An 18,566-nucleotide genomic window follows, 5' to 3' on the forward strand; every position below is an offset into this window, starting at 1 on the left:
TACACAAATAGTATGTGTTAAAAGTAATGGGTTTACATTTGAAAAAAATTTACTAGTTAAAAAAAATTGTGTTTCTTCTGCGGTAAGGAGGGGGAGCGAGATATTTAGGGTTATGCCATAATGAAGAGGCTTCATTTTTTGCCTTGAAGAACAAAGATTTTGATAAAGTCTTTGTCTGTTCTTTCCTTTGTACTATACTGGTAGATTCAAGATAAAGAGTAATACTTTTTATGAGTACATACCTTTTTCAGCTATTTTTCAAACTACAATTCTAAAGAGAATGGTATATATGTGCTCATAAAATACACAGGCATAGTTTTGTGTTTAGTTTAGGGTTCAAAATTAGAATATTATGATTCTTATTCTTGTCATTTCTTTCAGGTGACCGTTGTGACCAATGTAAGAAGTTGAAGTGTCATAATGGAGGCACATGCAGACAGAAAGTAAAGAGGGGCAATGAGGAACCAGAACCTTTCTGTTCATGTGCTCCAGGTTACCATGGGGACTCTTGCACATATTCTGTGTGTGATGGTTACTGTGATCATGTAAGCTGGTAGATTATTTTACAAGTAAAAAAATCAATCTATCTTAAAATTATACTATTTTGCTTAGTTGATCCCTTATTGAGTTAGTTTCTAACTATTTTAACTAAAGGTATTGCTATTTCCTTTCTTCCACTGTCTTCTTCAACTGCTGTACTGTACAAAATCTTCCATCCAAACCTCTATTAAAATTATTTTTTTAATATATTAAACTGGTTTTGTATAATTCATAGAAATAAAAGGAGGGTGGGATAGGATGGTAATCTTTCTCATTCATAAATCTCAAGTATATGTCATTTCTTAGCAAGAAAAATGATTTACTGGCAAGTCTTATCCCTTTGTACTGGCTGTGATCTTAGTAGACTGATGACCCACAATGTATGTTGGATGATGTTCACACCTCATTGCTGATACTACTAGAGAGGTAAAATAGGACTTATATGAAATTTTGGTATGGCATACATGAAAGGTAAATTATATGAAGAACGGTTACCTTGTTATATGAATTGATTCCACCTCTCAAAGCTGTTACTAGAATCTAATTCTGAGAGTAAAACTTGAGCATAAACTTTGTTACTTATAGAACTAAAACTACTACTTGCCTTATGTACTGGCAATATCACATATTTATTCTAAATATATCTGATTTTATTCTTCAGATTTATGGTACTGGGAAGTTTATATGGAGTACTATTAATTTTATTTGTGATACTTTGAAGCAGGTACTTTTTCCGTTTGATAAATTGTCCAATATCTATATTAAAATTGTATGAAAGTATGCAGGCAGTCCCCGGTTAACAGCGGGCTCAGTTAACGGCGATCCAGTTTTACGGCGCTTGTTTAATGACAAAAATCGGCAATTTTCTACGCTGAAAATTGCCAATTTCTGCTTATTGGCGCCGATAATTGGGTATTGGCACCGATACATACCTAACAGAGGCATTGATAACTGAAAATCGGCGCTGGAAAATCGCCTCTTTCACACTATGCGTTTTTTTTTTTTCTGCACACGATGCGGTCTCTGCACTGTAGGTATAGTGGACAAAAACCACCAATACAGCGGTCGCTGCTTGTGGGCTGGATCAGCAGCAAATGATATCAGAAATGTGTTTGCTGATTTTTTTATGAGTGAAGAGGGAGCTTTGAGTTGGCAATATTCTAAAATATGAATGAGAAATTAAATGAATTTTAATAATGAATGTCTTTTTAACTAGATTTGTGTATTAATTATACAATTTCCTAAATATCTTTGCAAAAACTGGTTTGCCACAATTAATATACTAAGAATGTTTGTAAATTGAAAAGTAAATACACTTGCCAAATTCATTCTTTTCTTTGTCATCCAGACTCTCAAAATCCTCCTGTAATCCACAGCAAACTTCTTTCCAAGCCGATGTAACAGAACTCCGACATTTGTATTCTTCTAGGCTTTTGTCCCATAATACTGGTTTCATTTTACTAATGAAATATGTAATTCAATATCAATATTTTGTTCCATGTCTGTGTGTTTATTATTCAAGTTCACGAGAAGCACTGCGTGGTCTACTACTGCTCGCCGCACAAGAGGCGGAAAAAACCCGCGTGGTGTGAAGACTCGTATTGAACATGATAGCCAGCTGTCACCACCCATGGAACAGATCAGCGCAAAGCCAGTGGGGCACCGCTCATGCAAGGCGGTGCTGCTCTGGCGAAAAATCTGCTCTGCTCTAGTGTGAAAGGCTTCATATAATCTATCAGTCGACTGATAAAGGTGGATCCGCATCACTTGCGGCAGCGGATTAAAAATGAGTAGTGTGAAAGGAGCCTCAGAACGGAACCTGGCCAATAAATGGGGACTGCCTGTATATATATATATATATATATATGTGTGGTGTTGATTATATTAATTTTATAATATATAGTGTAGAGAAAATATGTATTGTATATAAAACAGAAACAGTTTACAGTCACCACCTGACTTACAAATGAGTTATGTTCCAAATGGCTGTATGGCTGTTCGTATCCTGAAATGTCCATAAGTTGGATTTTAAGATATAGTACATAAATTTTGTTGATGTTTACATTCCCGAGTTAACTCGGAAGTCATAGAATATATTATATTCGCTGTATTTTAAATCATGCAGTATTATAAAGAATTAATTTGGATGTTAGAAAGTTAAAAAGAAAAAATTTAGATTCATACAACATTCAAATTTAGTGTTTTTACCATTGTTTGAAAGGTATGAACTTGGAGAGAATTTCACAGGAACAGCATCTAACATTGGAAGTTTACTAAGTAAACAATGCACACTGCCATCTATTGACAAAAATACTGTACATACTAAACATTTCGTATGGAGAGATGAGATATAAAAAATGGAAATATATCAAAGAACGAGTTTAATCAAGAAGATAGAAATGAGTAGGAAAGTAGGAATATTTTACGAGTATGAACGAGTGTTCTCGTGATTGTAAGAATACATGGTAGTTAATCATGAGAATACTCAGGATAATCAGGGAAGGGGTTAAAGGAACAGGTTCTTCTTCTTTCTCATGTTCTGTCCTTTTCAAAAATTCTTACTAAGAGAATAGGTGTGCAGAGAAAAATTTGAATTTGTTCATATCTCTGATTGTTTGTAACATGAATGTTCATAAGTAGGTAGGTGACTGTATACTGTAGGACATTAAGACAGCAAAGTTAGAATTATATAATTTATATACATGTTTGATGAAAATTTTAATTTCCAGGGAACTTGTAAGGTCCTGCAGGGTAATCCAAAATGTGAATGTGAGAGAGGCTGGTCTGGTCGAACCTGTAATATTTGTATTGATGGTAAGTTAAGTAATATACTTTTACTGGAGGTGAAAAAGAGTTAATTCCTTTGTAAGTTGTACATTTAGTTTATGGCACTGGAAGTAGACTCCGTGACATACTGAATTTGTATTGTGTTAATCAGTTAGAAAAGCACACTTTTTCAGTTACTGTATTCATTATATTTTTTAATTGTTATGTATACATGAATATATGCTATAGATGGAAACTCGTTGCTTTTCAGAATCCATATTTAGTTAAGGCAAGGGTTACATTTTTGCTGTTATATAAATAGAAACTCATGACCTATTAAAATTATTATATTAGTTGTGGCAAAGATGTGGTTTCCATGAATGAATCCCAGTCAGGAGTAAGTAGGCAAGTTAACTATCCACATTTAGAGGGGTGCACTTAGTCAAGAAAACCCCCTCACCACACTTCCATACTTAGGGGAAAACTATCTTGTAAGGCTTATTCTACAGTAGATTGAGGGATGCAGTTGACCTCTTGATCTCTTTAGCTTGAAGGATGATATACCTGGTTTATTATGAGTACAAAATTAATACTCTTCTAAAGGCAACCTAGTGAGACAAATTGTAGTTTACTTCAGTTTAATTTTCTCATAAAATATCTTCCTTCTGTTTCTCGTTCTTCTGCCTTTTTGTTCATAAGAAACAACCTGTTAATCATAGTAAATGCTATTATAAATGATATTTTTAAAGTTGGGTCATTCTGACTGCCGTCACACTTCCATTTCTCTTAAAATTTGTCTGTATCTCTTAACCAGTGAAGCCTCAAAATATACTGCAGTTTTTGTTTAGTGTCTTGAGATTGGTTATTGTGTTCTTGATAGCTACCTTATGGTTTTGGGTTGAATCCATAATTGATGCAGGATGATATTATGTGTAGGCTTAGCATTAACAGTTTATGGAGCGGTTTAATGTTCTGTTAGAATTGGACTCTTGAGAAAAGTAATGTGAGGTTTGTACAGTGTTCATAGTATCCATTTTAGTGTTATGGGAGTTTGTTTTACAAACAAATCCTTGACTTCTTTAGAATCATTTGATGCAGATGGGCTGTTATTTGCAGATGTCTATCGTAATAAAGGAAAATTATGACATAAAAATGAATGAATGATATTGATGGGTTTTATGTGCAGGTCAAAAATTTAATAATTTTTTGAACTTTCAGAGGTTGAGTGTCATGATCCTTGTTCTACATGGGATTGTGAGAATGACGGAATATGTCAAGTTGAACCAGGACCTCCTAAGAAAGCATTTTGCAGATGTCCCCCAGGATACTCTGGCCCTAAGTGTGAAGAAACGGTGTGCCATGGTTACTGTGTGCATGTGAGTATTCTTGTACATTTCCCATTTTGTGATGAAACTTTTCAAGCATAGTTTGGTGCGAACATGAGTTTGTAGTATTTTATATAATGATTTAGGAAGAACAAATTAGTGTTCATTGATTTCATTTTTATTATTATGACATTTATTATTATTTTTAGGGTGAATGCAAATTACAAAAAGGTGCTCCTGTCTGCAAGTGTGATGGTGGATGGTCAGGACCTAAATGTGACATTAGCATTTGTCCTGATGGAGGTAATATTTATTTACTTTCAAGTACTTAATATCTGCAGTACAATTTATAACTGTTAATATGATAAAAGTATGTTTCAACTTTCAAGAACCATACATAAGATTTAGATTTCTTTGTTGTGCATCTGTAAGTTGTTGTTTGTTTAGTATAATACTGTAAAGGTCAAATAAGTATGGTATATTATACCAAATATTTATACTTTTGAAGCTGGGACAGCTTTATACAGGTTTACGATCTCTTATCCATAATTCTAAAAACTGAAAAGCTCCGAAAAGAAATATTTTCTGGAGAAAAGTAATCATTTGCAAAGGTTAAACAGTACAACTACACAGTATTTATAATAATGATGATTTAAATAAAGGTTGTTTTGCTTGCTGTATCCAATTACTGTATGTATAATGCATGTATGTGTATTATTATCATATTGTTACTGTATTACAGAATATATACATTGTCAGTGTATGCTATTTGCATTTGATACTGTTTACAATCTCAAAATCTCGGCTGATTGAGCAATACCAAGACCACCGGTGGCCTTGGTACTACCGCCGTCTTCATTGCCATTAGTTGCTAGCAGGAACATAATTTGGAGATACTTTTTCTTGTAAATTAACAAAGTCAGGTTTAAAACTTGCAAATTACTTAAGTCTAAAAGCAGTAAGTGTGATTTCGCCAGTTCTGGACATCTCTTTCGCACATTTGAAAATGGGGTGATCATTTGCTATTTGCATTCTGGTTTTGTTTATCATTCTCAAAATCATCAGCTGATTGCATTTTACCGACATCATCACTGTCTTTAGCTGCTGAATGAAACTTAATTCAGAGATATGTTTCTTTCATAAATTATCAGAGCTGAGTTTATAAATTGCAACTACATACTGTACTTTATTTATAAATGCAGTAAATTAAATGAAGTACATGTGTGATTTTGCCAGTTTCAGACATTGCATTTGCCTCCAAACATTTTGGAGTCTGCTCATTATTTGTTTCTTCAGCCACAGCTATAATACCTGCTGCTTAAAGTCAGCGGCATACTTTCTTATCACCATCTTCTCCATTGCATGACAAATGAATAAAAATGTATTTGATTTATATTATGGAATTACATTGAAAATAAGCAAGTTTTTAACGAGATAATTGTAACGCCACCCTTAATAAACATGTGTTAGTCACAGTAACCAACAATTTCATTTCTGTTGTTTATGTCAGTACTTGCTGTTGTTTTTCCCAGTGTTTTGCATGCAGTAGCAAGTGGTTGTTAATTGTAAGAAATAGTAATGAATTCTTACACAAGCCACAAATTTGGTAAGCCTGGTTGAATGTATGATGACTTAGACTTTTTGCTCATAGGCTTATTGGTGAAATCTATTGAAAATAAGACAGGCAAAGGAAGCCTAGCCAAGTATAATCTACTAAAATAAGAGCCCTGCACATTAAACATATTTGTATGTAATCTAACGAAAATGCATCTGTCACTATACATATTATATATAATGAAATCATGTTTTGGGACAAAATTTTAAGGATTGCATGATACACTAGATCAGATGATATGTTATTTTATAAGCAAATAATGGTTCTTTTTGATACGCATTTTTTAGTTTTACAGAATGTTATTGTTGAAACCCAAGAGTATCAGATAAGGGATTGTGAACCTGTAGTTCTTATTTTATGTGGTGTGATGTTATATTTTTGGCACATCATCTTTCAACATTTGTTGTTGGATTGCAAATATTCATTACATATGTAATAAATTTTACAGAATGACACAGGTAATTAGAAATTATCTGAAGTTTGCAATAGCTTAACATGTGTTTACAATGTCATTTTGATACTATGGTAATAGTCTGTATTGAAGATGAACCTACAAAAGGTTAATTGTCGAGAAAAAAAAGATAAGCTGATCATGAACTAAATAACATGTTTATTGTTTAGCGCTATTGAAAGGGATACCACATAATTAACACTCAAAAGCTCAAGTACTGACTTCTGTGCTCCTATGTATCAGTAACGTTTTTTGTTTTAAACTTGTCAAGTTTAAAAAGTCCAGGGGATAAGTTTGAAATACTATCACTGCTTGACTTGATGAAGTAAGATTCATGATATCAGTGTCATGATGTTGGATTATGAACTGTGTTCACGCTTGTGGTTTTGCTAATTAACATCTAAATGGAAATATAAACCATTTGATATTTTACCAGTTCTTACAGAATTAAGTAGTACTGACTTTTGTTTTGATTTGTCAGTGATTTTCTGTTTGTCTTTAATATTGTTTACCACAGTGTTTGCATTCCTCATAAAAAATCTTTAAAATAATGTGATGAAAATGTTACTGATAAACACAGGCATAGAACTTAGCATCCATAATTATGTGTGTGGTAATTCTGAACTGTTTCATTTTTACAAGAAAGATTATGGATAAGCATGGAACTACATATTACAGTAATTTTATTCTGTCCATTATTTTCTTGTGGTATCTATTTATGCTAGGATCACATACATCTTTGTGATGTTTTTAGCACATATACGTTCTACACATATATACTGTAATATTTTTCTGTATTGAATAATATTTTTTTTCAGGAACTCAGTGTTATACATCTTGTGACTTATTGTCCTGTGAAAATAATGGTACATGTGCAATAGCTTCTGGAAGTAGTAAACCTTTCTGTAGATGTCCTCCTGGATATCATGGTGAAAGGTGTGAGCTTACAGAATGTGACAGGTTCTGTGTACATGTAAGTATTTGCTGCCCAGTTGGCATTATCAAGTATGTTTGCAGAATAAATTGATTCCCTAACAGACAATTTATGAAGGAAAAAGAAGAAAGAGAGAGAGAGTACAAGAAATCCTTTGGCATGCTGTGGGCAACTATTGACACATTTGACAGCTTTGCCCTCGCCCCTCTCTTCAGTGGTTTCACGAAAGATTGGGAAATGATGTTTGTTTAAAATGTCTTACAATTTACTATATAAATGTATAAATTAATCTTAATAATATTTGAAAATTAGCACTGATTATTAGGTCAGTCATTTATTTCTCATACAAAACAAATCAACATATACAGTACAGGTACATGTAATAAAAATTCTCACATCTCTTACTGAGATGAGAGAATTTTTATGGTTACATGTATGTTTAATTGTTTTGTTGATAAATAAATAATTTACCTAATAATAAGTACTAATTTTAAAATATTAATAATAATAATAATAATTTAACTGCGATTACAAAATTTACATTTTTCTATAGTAAATCATTTATTTATCATACAAAACAATTAAACATATACATGTAACCATAAAAATTCTCTCATCTCAGTAAGAGATGAGAGAATTTTTATGATTACATGTATATACTTATTTGTTTTGTATGATAAATAAATGATTTACCTAATAATCAGTACTAATTTTCAAATATTAATAAGATTAATAAGATTAAATAATAATAATAATAATATAACTAATTACAAAATTTATACATTTCTATAGTAAATTGTGTGATATTTTGAACAATTATCACTTCCCGATCTTTCATGAAACCTTTGAAGAGAGGGGCGAGGGCAAAGCTGTCAAATATGCCAATCGTTGCCCACAGCGTGTCAAAGGATTTCTGGTACTCTCTCTCTCTCTCTCTCTCTTTCTTTCTTCTTTCGTTTTTCTTCATAAATCGTGAATTTCCATCTTTTGATGTCTAATGTAAGAATAACCTCTCTCTCTCTCTCTCTCTCTCTCTCTCTCTCTCTCTCTCTCTCTCTCTCTCTCTCTCTCTCTCTCTCTCTCTCTCTCTCTCATGTTATTCTCTCTGTCTCCATGATAGTTCATAAATAATTTAACTTAATATTTCAAGTGAGGGCAATCTCTCGCTCTCTCTCTCGTGTGTTATTTATTCTGTCTCCGTAATAATTGATAAATAATTTTACTCGCGCAACTCGAATCGTGTAAGATTAAGGTATTACTGCATACACATTATTCATGGAAAATTCACCTATTCACAGTATTTTTCATTGAGAAATATTCACTAATTTGTTTTCATATTTTCGTTACTGCACTTTTTGTGATAAAATTATTAAAATACTCAGGTATAAGCATTTTTAAAGGGTTTTTTGGTGTTTGAACTATCAAAATAGGCAGTTATAAGCGTTTTTAGAGGGGTGACAAGTATTTGTGGATTTTAGCTATTCGCAGGGCGGGGATATGCATCCCCCGCGAATACCAGGAGTCGACTGTATACCTTTCTTCGTTGGTTGTTAATCATTGTTACCTTCTTCTGATACCCCGAACCCAAGATCACATCTCAGCCAGGCATCTGAACAAACTTCATAGTGATAAGTGTTTCTAAAATGTGAAGTTGAGAAGTTAAGAGGGCCTTGTGGTTAACAAATGCTATACATACATATATATATATATATATATATATATATATATATATATATATATATATATATATATATATATATATATATATATATATATATATATATATATATATATATATATATATATTATATATATATAGTATACATATATATATTATATATGTATATACGGGCACTCCCTGGTTATCGGCAGGGCTTCTCTTCCCGACGGCGTGATGATAACTGAAAATCTGTGATACTAGTGCCGATCCCCGGTTATTGGCACCAGTAAGCAGGGATCAGCACATATCGGGGCCAGAATCCAGTTATCGCCGTCACTAGACAAGTGCCGCAAAACCGGATCGCCGATAACCGAGGCCACTTATAACCAGGGAGTGCCTGTATAGTAAACCCCCTGTATTTGCGGGAGATGCGTACCACACCCCCTCGCAAATAGCTAAAATCCACGAATACATAAAACCTCTCTAAAAACACTTAGAACTTCCTATTTGGATAGTTCAAACACAAAAAAACTCAAAAAATGCTTATATCTGAGTACAGGCAGTCCCTGGTTTACGACAGGTCTGGCTTAAGACGTTCCGAGGTTACGACGCTTTTCAAATATATTCATCAGAAATTATTTCCCAGTTTACGACACGTTCCAGGGTTACAATGCATCGTACGCTGATCTGTCGGAAGAAATATGGCTCCAAAATGGCAGAATAATAAAAATTTGGAGGTTTTTTTGATGAAAAACTCAATAAAAATGTAGTTTACATCGTTTTCATTACACCCAAAGCATTAAAACTAAGATTTTCTTAGGATCTTTGATGATTTTTGACGATTTTTTGGTTTACGACGATTTTCCGTTTACAACACGGCATAAAAACAGAACCCCCGTCATAAACTGGGGACTGCCTGTATTTTAATAGTTTTTTTTACAAAAAGTGCATTTAGTCATGAAAATGATATGGAAATATAGTAAGTAGTGAATATTTCTCAGTGAAAATACCACAAATGGACAAATTTTCCATCAGTAAATGTGTATATATATATTCCGTAGAGAAATCCACAAATAGGTGAGTCCATGAATCATGAGAATGCAAATACAGGGGTTTACTATATATATATATATATATATATATATATATATATATATATATATATATATATATATATATATATATATATATATATATATATATATATATATATATATACCACAGATAAAAAATAAGTTCCCCCTATTTTTACCTGTGGTTTGTGTGAAAAAATGAATCACGTACAAAAAGTGATAATAATCATATATATATATATATATATATATATATATATATATATATATATATATATATATATATATATATATATATATATATATATATATATATATATATATATATGAAACCCCTGTATTTGCATTCTCATGATTAGACTCACCTATTTGCAGATCTCTCTCTCTCTCTCTCTCTCTCTCTCTCTCTCTCTCTCTCTCTCTCTCTCTCTCTATATATATATATATATATATATATATATATATATATATATATATATATATATATATATATATATATATATATATATATATATATATATATATATATATATATATATATATATATATATATATATATATATATATTATGTGTGTGTGTGTACAAAGTTACAGCCATGAAGATTTTCCACTTTCCTATAACATGGTACCATTGTCAATGATATTTTAGCCATCATACCCAAAGATTTGGATGTAAATAACATATTGGCTCAACTAAATGATCAAGTCCCTTCTATTAATTTTACAGTTGAGTTAGAGAAAGATGAATGATTACCTTTTATGGACATTTAATTGTAAATTTAGTATTTATAGGAAAAAGACAAATAATTTGACATATATGCACTATTATTCAGGACATCATATAAACATCAAAATTTAAGTTTTTTCATTACTGTTTCTTCGAGCCTTGCGAATAGTCAGTCCTGAGTTTTTAGATCAAGAGTTCAAAAATATCAGAAAAATAGGAAGAGATATATGCTATCCAACCCATATTATGGATATTTGTTACAGTAAAGCAATAAAGACCTTCTATGAACAATTGGAAAGAAAAAAGAAGTGTCCTCAAACACCCTTTATGTGCCACATTTCATGGGATTTGAAGCTATAAAACCGTTTTTAAAACTGTTTAATACAAATGTATCCTAAAACCTTTTTAAAAATTGTTTAATAGAAATGTATCCTAAAACCTTTTTTAAAAGTGTTTAATACAAATGTATCCTTCACATATAATATCAAGTACATGCTTATAAAAAATAGCCCCTGAAAAGACAGCAACATTGTATAGAAAGTTCCTTGTATGGATTGTGATTTATTTTACTCAGGTCAGATCAGTAAAGACTTAAATACTAGATTAAAACTACACAAATATTCAGTAAGAACAGGTCAGACTAATAATGCTCTATTTTTGCATCTAAGTGAGAAGTCCCACAGAATAAATTGGACACAAAGTAGTGTAATATTACGAAGTAATGTAACTATTTCCAGGAACTTGTTGGAATCTGTTATGATTCAGTTGACCTGGGAGAAGAATCTTAATTTAAGCCCAGGATTATTTTCCTTTCACCCTATAATGAAACATGTTCCACAAGGATTTGAAAGACAAAATAAAGAGGATTACCAATATGTAGATTTCAGTGTCAATATTTGACTGTTTTGTGATCTCCCAACCTTTTTGTATTCCCTTAGAACTTATACCCACCATATATAAATGCCCTTGTCTCTGTGTATCTTTGGTTAGTGTGACCATGTCTTGATAATAAGACAGAAGTACTTTGCATCTCATTGTTTCATTCTTTCCTTCGTGGCTGTAACTTTGTTCTTATAATCATCATGATTTTACCTTTTTGTGATTTGAAATAATATATATATATATATATATATATATATATATATATATATATATATATATATATATATATATATATATATATATATATATATATATATATATATATATATATATATATATATATATGTGTGTGTGTGTGTGTGTGTGTGTGTATATATGTACATTTACAGGCAGTCCCTGGTTATTGGTGATCCAGTTTTTCGGCACTTGTCTAGCGATGAAAATCGGCGATATTCGGTGCCAGTATGCGCCAATTTCCACTTATTGGTGGCGATAATCCGTATTGGTGCCGATACATGCCTATAGTCTGCTCAACATTCTAAGATTGCCGGGTTGGGGTCAGGAAAAAAACACAGCGGTGTCAAACATCTTGTTATGATTCAAAAGTTTACCTTGTTAGAGCTTGTTCAAGTGAAATTTAAGAAAGAAATGTTATTCATTTAAAGATAACATCAAAACATATTTGGCTTCACATATTTGCAGTACAAGCCTAATTTATCTTCATAAAAAAAAAAGAGGCATGGCACAATTTTTGACCGCCGCTGCCAAACCTCAGTTTCCCTGACACGGTCAGCGAGGGCATTTAAATGGCAGATCGACCTAAAACAATAACAACTGTGGTCACCTCTAGCAGCCTGTCACTGGACAGTATTGATAGCCCAAGGGATAGCCACAGCAGATCAAATCTCCCCACAGCCAACATCTTTGCTTCCAGGTCAAGTAAACTGTTTATAACATTTTAAAATATTTCATATTAAAGAAACAGCAAGGGGGCCCTGTAATTAATGGTAATTTATTTTTCTCTCCTAAATGATAAGTAGCTTATTTAACCGGCACAGGCACTGGAAAAATAGTCACATAACCATAAATAAATGCTAATATGGAATATGGACAATAGTCAAATGGCTTGAAAAGCCATTCTTGCTGAACCACCTGCACAAATTTTAAGTGTTAATGCATTAAACACATTATGGTATTATTATAAGAACTATGATTATTATTTCCAAAAATCACACAAAGAAAGGAAAATCATTAAGAACAACAAAAATTTACTCATTATTTCTTTAGAAAATGAAGTACAGTAAATGACAGATCTCAGGTAAAGCCATAAACAAGGGATTAGCCTCGAGAGTGAGATTTAAAAGAAAAATAGATGTGGCAACGCTGTATTCTTTTCCTGGCCCCACCCTAGTGATCTTAGAATGTTGAACAAACCATAACAGAGGCGACGTTAACTGAAAATCGGCAATTTTCGGTTATCTGCGATTTCACATATCGTCACGTTGTTGGAATGGAACCCCTGCTGGGTAATTGAGGACTGCCTGTATATATATATATATATATATATATATATATATATATATATATATATATATATATATATATATATATATATATATATATATATATATATATATATATATATCACACACACACACACACACACACACAGACACAGTACAGGCAGTCCCCGGTTTACAACAGGTCCAGCTTACGACATTCGAGGTTACAACATTTTTCAAATATCTTCATCAGAAATTATTTCCTAGTTTACGACGCATGTTCCGGGATTACGACGCGTCATATGCCGATCCGACAGAAGAAATATGGCTCCAAAATGGCAGAATAATAAAAATTTGGAGGTTTTATTGATGAAAAACTCAATAAAAATGCAGTTTACATCGTTTTCAATATACCCAAACCATTAAAAGTAAGGTTTTCTTAGAATTTTTGACGATCTTTCAGTTTATTGACAATTTTCGGTTTCTGACATGGCGGAAAAACGGAACCCCTGTCAGTAAACCGGGACTGCCTGTGTATGTATATATATATATATATATATATATATATATATATATATATATATATATATATATATATATATATATATATATATATATATATATATATATATATGTGTGTGTGTGTGTGTGTGTGTGTATGTATGTATGTATGTATGCAGTGGTACCCTGTTTGTCAAACATTTCTTATGTCAAATATTCTGTTTTTTGACTGAAAATTTCAAATAAATTTTGTTTTGTTTGTCAAATAAATACTTGTACTTCAGCCTGACCAATTGCCTTGTTTGTTTTTGTACTCAACGTCCTACCACGTCCTACGAGAAAAACAATAACAGTAATCGCATGTTTTTCCTATACAGGTAATTACATAAAGTGCAAACACAATATATAGTTTAATGATAACCACATTCAACAAAATAAAAGAATAAGCATTTCACAATAAAATTTAACATAAAAGATGAACAAAATCATATGTCACTGCAGTTCCATACAGCTGACTTGAGATAGAGGGAGGGAGGGAGCATTTATACTATTGAGGAGAGAAGGAGAAGAGACAGTAAAAACATTACTGTATGTACATAAAAGCAGTAACAATTCACATAAAAAAATAAAGAAGGTAATATCACAGTAAATTTAACATAGTGATACAATATAAAAACAATCAAATGCAATACAGTGACAATAAAAAATTGAAAGAGTCTTATTTGAGCGAGTGTTCGGGAACTGCTCTGAGTGAGACGGTAGAGAGCAGAGGGAGTGAATAGTGGTGGGTTATTGGGGTGGGGACGGGGGTCCACTTCCCACTGATTTCCCAGCTGTACCACTGGTACCGGGCTTGGATGATTTTTCTCTTTCACTACATTTCGCCCGTTTGCTTTCACTTATGCTCAGTTCGCCCGAATCACTTTTTGTTACAGGAAAATACCTATTGAGTGACACTTGCTTTTTACAGTTTTTTAGCACTATAAAAGTACTTCATCCCACATCATGAAATACACTGGTGCCACATTCAGCTTCTGCATGCCTTGTTTTGTTTGTTTAAACAACTTCCTTGTGAAAAGTTATTTGATCTCTCTTTCCTTTTCTTACTTGGATTCTTTACTTATTACTTATTTGTTTGCAAAGTCCTCATGTTTATTGGATTATAATTATAAATTCTGCCATTTGCCAACAGTAATTTGATGTGTTGTGGCATATTTAATCTCCTTGCACTCAAGATCCAAGTGTAAAAAACGTGTCAACATTTATACACGCTTGAGGGATTGTTTTTACATCTGCCGGATGCTGATTACTCTCTCTCTCTCTCTCTCTAACATACATGCACACAGACACAATTGGACACACTATTGATTCCTTTGATTATCCTTGCAAAATGTGAATATAATTGATTTTTATTATTAGCCTTTACCTACTCGACTATTTTGGTTTCCTCAAGGGGATCCTGTCTCTCCTTCCTCAATCCTGGCCAGCCGCACACCATTTTCACCAAACAGTTCATAAATCGAATTTTTAGCTCGTACACAGAAACAAAAATGTTCAAAAATTTTACTTTGTATAACGTACTGTTTTATTACTCTACTTTAGTCTTAATTTAACTTTTGAACACATTAATAACAGAAAAAATTTTAAAAGGGGGACTTTTTGGATGGGCTGAAACGAATGATCTTGATTCCCTTTATTTCTTATGGGGAATTTGTTTCATATTCGAACAAATCACATTTCGACCATCCGTCTGGAACTGATTAAGTTGGAAATGTGAGGTACTACTGTGTGTATATGTATATGTATATGTATATGTGTATGTATATATATATATATATATATATATATATATGTATATATATACATATATATATATATATATATATATATATATATATATATATATATATATATATATATATAATATATATATATATATATATATAAATAAAATTTATTTGAGCGCTGCAACCATATTTTCGAGCACTTCCTTCTGTGCCCCTGTTCACTGGTAAAATATGGGGCACAGAAGGTATTGCTCAAAATATATGGTTGCAACGTTCAAATAGTGTTTTATGGGCCTTTTATCTTCTTATTATACTGTGGTATGACAGTTAAAGACATTCATATATATATATATATATATATATATATATATATATATATATATATATATATATATATATATATATATATATATATATATATATATATATATATATATACTGTATATGTTTATTTGTGTGAATATGTTTGTTATTTATGCTAGAAAGATACTGTGGTGTAATCGTGGCTTTATTATTTAGTTGGATACAGTCTCATCATTTGTCAGTAATTGCAGCACTTTTTTTTTTTTTAGATTGAAGGGTTTTTCCTCATGTTTATGATCTCTTACTGGCATGGTACCTCTGCAGGACATTTATGTATTGTGTCATTTCTATCTGTTTATGATTGTTTTTTTTATTGTAGGGTAACTGTAAATTGGAGGATGGAAACCCTATATGCTCATGTACACTTGGGTTTAGTGGAAATAGGTGCCAAATTGATACTTGCAAGTCATTCTGTCATAGGGTAAGTAAGCTGCCTGTATTCCCAAAAGTTGCCATTTTGTAGAATGATCATTCTTCTTATTATACTGTATTTACTTTCAGTTTTTTTCAGTGATATATATATATATATATATATATATATATATATATATATATATATATATATATATATATATATATATATATATATATATATATATATATATATATATATGCAGTATATATATATTTCTCCCATCAGATACGGCCCCAGAGTAAAGGATAGATAATGATCACTTAAGCCTTTCCTTTCCTATAGCTATTTCACATCACCTGTCCAGCTCTTTTAATTGAAGTCTTACCCTTCCTTCATCCTTACACAACTTATGTTCTCTTTCAGTAACATATCCTTCTCCATTTTTTCTAAAAATACCTTTGATCATCCTTTCACCTATGCAAAAATTTTTACCACTTCTGCTACTTCACATTTCTCAAAATCACTTTTCTGTTTGCTACATATTCTACACTAACATCTCCTCACAACAGCTTCAGCCCTTTGGTTTCTCTTTGCACTTTATATCCACACTGTCTGTCCATAAAAAGTTGACTCACCAGTCACTTCCTTTATTCCCTCTTTGATTCATATATTCTCTTTGATCCAATTTACTCCAAATCTCTGCCCAATCCTCTTTCTTGGTTCAACTGTGTGACTCGTCTCTTCTCTCATATTACAGTAGCCATCATAATTGTTCCCAAAATACCCATTTGAATCAGCCTTTCCCATTCTTCCACCATCCATGCTAAAATTTATTGTTTTATCTCACCTTTAGCAAACACTTTCAGATATTGTATGAAGTAAAATTATCTCATGACAATATTTTTCTATATTAAATAGAATTTTAAGTATTTGAAATCACTTCCAATGACTACTGATTCATGTATACAGTACTGTATTTTTATTTATAATATGTCTATTCAGAATATTGCTATTCAGTACTGTTTAGTTAATAACATTTGCCTTATGCTTAGTTTTTAAGGTCCTTTGGTTATTAGTGTATACTTTACCTGCTAAATCTTGTTGTTTTTACTGTTTTAAGGGTACCTGTGAAGCGACAGATGATGGGCCATTTTGTACCTGTGAAGCAGGGTACACTGGTCAGCGATGCACAGAGCCTCTTTCAGAAAGTGATCTGTGTTCACCTAACCCTTGTGGAAATGAAGGTGAATGTGTCATTTTGAGAGGAAAGCGGTATTGCAAATGTACCGAAACATTTATAGGAGATGCATGTCAGCAGAAAATTGAAGCAGAAGTAAATCCATGTAATACAATTGAATGTCTGAATTCTGGAATTTGTCAAGTGAGTTACTCAATTTCATGCTAAATAAATTACTTGTTATTGTATGGTTATAGTGTACTATGTTTATTTGAAGATATAAGCATTGAGCACAGTAGATTCTCTTTATTTACAGAAACTTTTTCTTGAGCATCACAAATAAATTACAGATTGTGTCAAATGTGAAAAGAAACTTGTAAATAGCAAAAATGACTTCCAGTGTAAAAGAGTCTACCTCTTGAGTAACAAGATTATGGTATGTCTAGCATGTGTACTATTTTTATGATGATTTTACAGGTGAGACAAGGACTGCCAGAATGTGTGTGTGACACTAATTGGGAAGGTGCAAATTGTAGCCTTCCAAGCATTTGCAAAGAATGGTGTTTCAATGGAGGCATTTGTTCAGGAAATGAAAATTCCTCTCTTGATCCTGTCTGCAGGTAATCATAAGCTTTTGTCTTTTATTTTACTATATTGTTACTAAAACAAAAAGGCTGTTGCACTCTCTCTCTCTTCTCTCTCTTTCTCTGTAGATTGCATTAACACTTGGAAGCAAATTTCCATTGAAAAAAATTGTGTAAATTTAGATGAAAAGGACAAATATTTCTGAATAAGACTTCCTTTTTTTGCTGACACTGATTCTATTTGTTGTACTGATTTTCTTTGGAAAAACTGTGACAAAATATTATAGCAGATCATTCTTTGACATTCAACATTAAAGTCCATCC

At 32.0% G+C, this 18,566-nt stretch overlaps 1 protein-coding gene across 1 annotated transcript in view; it reads left to right on the top strand.

The window, feature by feature from the left end:
* The window catches only part of LOC136838573 (low-density lipoprotein receptor-related protein 1-like), a 496,729-nt gene that overhangs the window by 436,830 nt on the left and 41,333 nt on the right, over positions 1 to 18,566 (top strand). The window contains 8 exon segments of the mRNA XM_067103732.1: positions 382 to 545; positions 3,270 to 3,354; positions 4,525 to 4,682; positions 4,841 to 4,934; positions 7,516 to 7,670; positions 16,446 to 16,547; positions 17,602 to 17,862; positions 18,136 to 18,278. Of these exon segments, the coding sequence (XP_066959833.1) occupies positions 382 to 545; positions 3,270 to 3,354; positions 4,525 to 4,682; positions 4,841 to 4,934; positions 7,516 to 7,670; positions 16,446 to 16,547; positions 17,602 to 17,862; positions 18,136 to 18,278 (1,162 nt within the window).

The sequence above is a fragment of the Macrobrachium rosenbergii genome, chromosome 5, assembly GCF_040412425.1.
Source record: "Macrobrachium rosenbergii isolate ZJJX-2024 chromosome 5, ASM4041242v1, whole genome shotgun sequence".
Taxonomy (NCBI): domain Eukaryota; kingdom Metazoa; phylum Arthropoda; class Malacostraca; order Decapoda; family Palaemonidae; genus Macrobrachium; species Macrobrachium rosenbergii.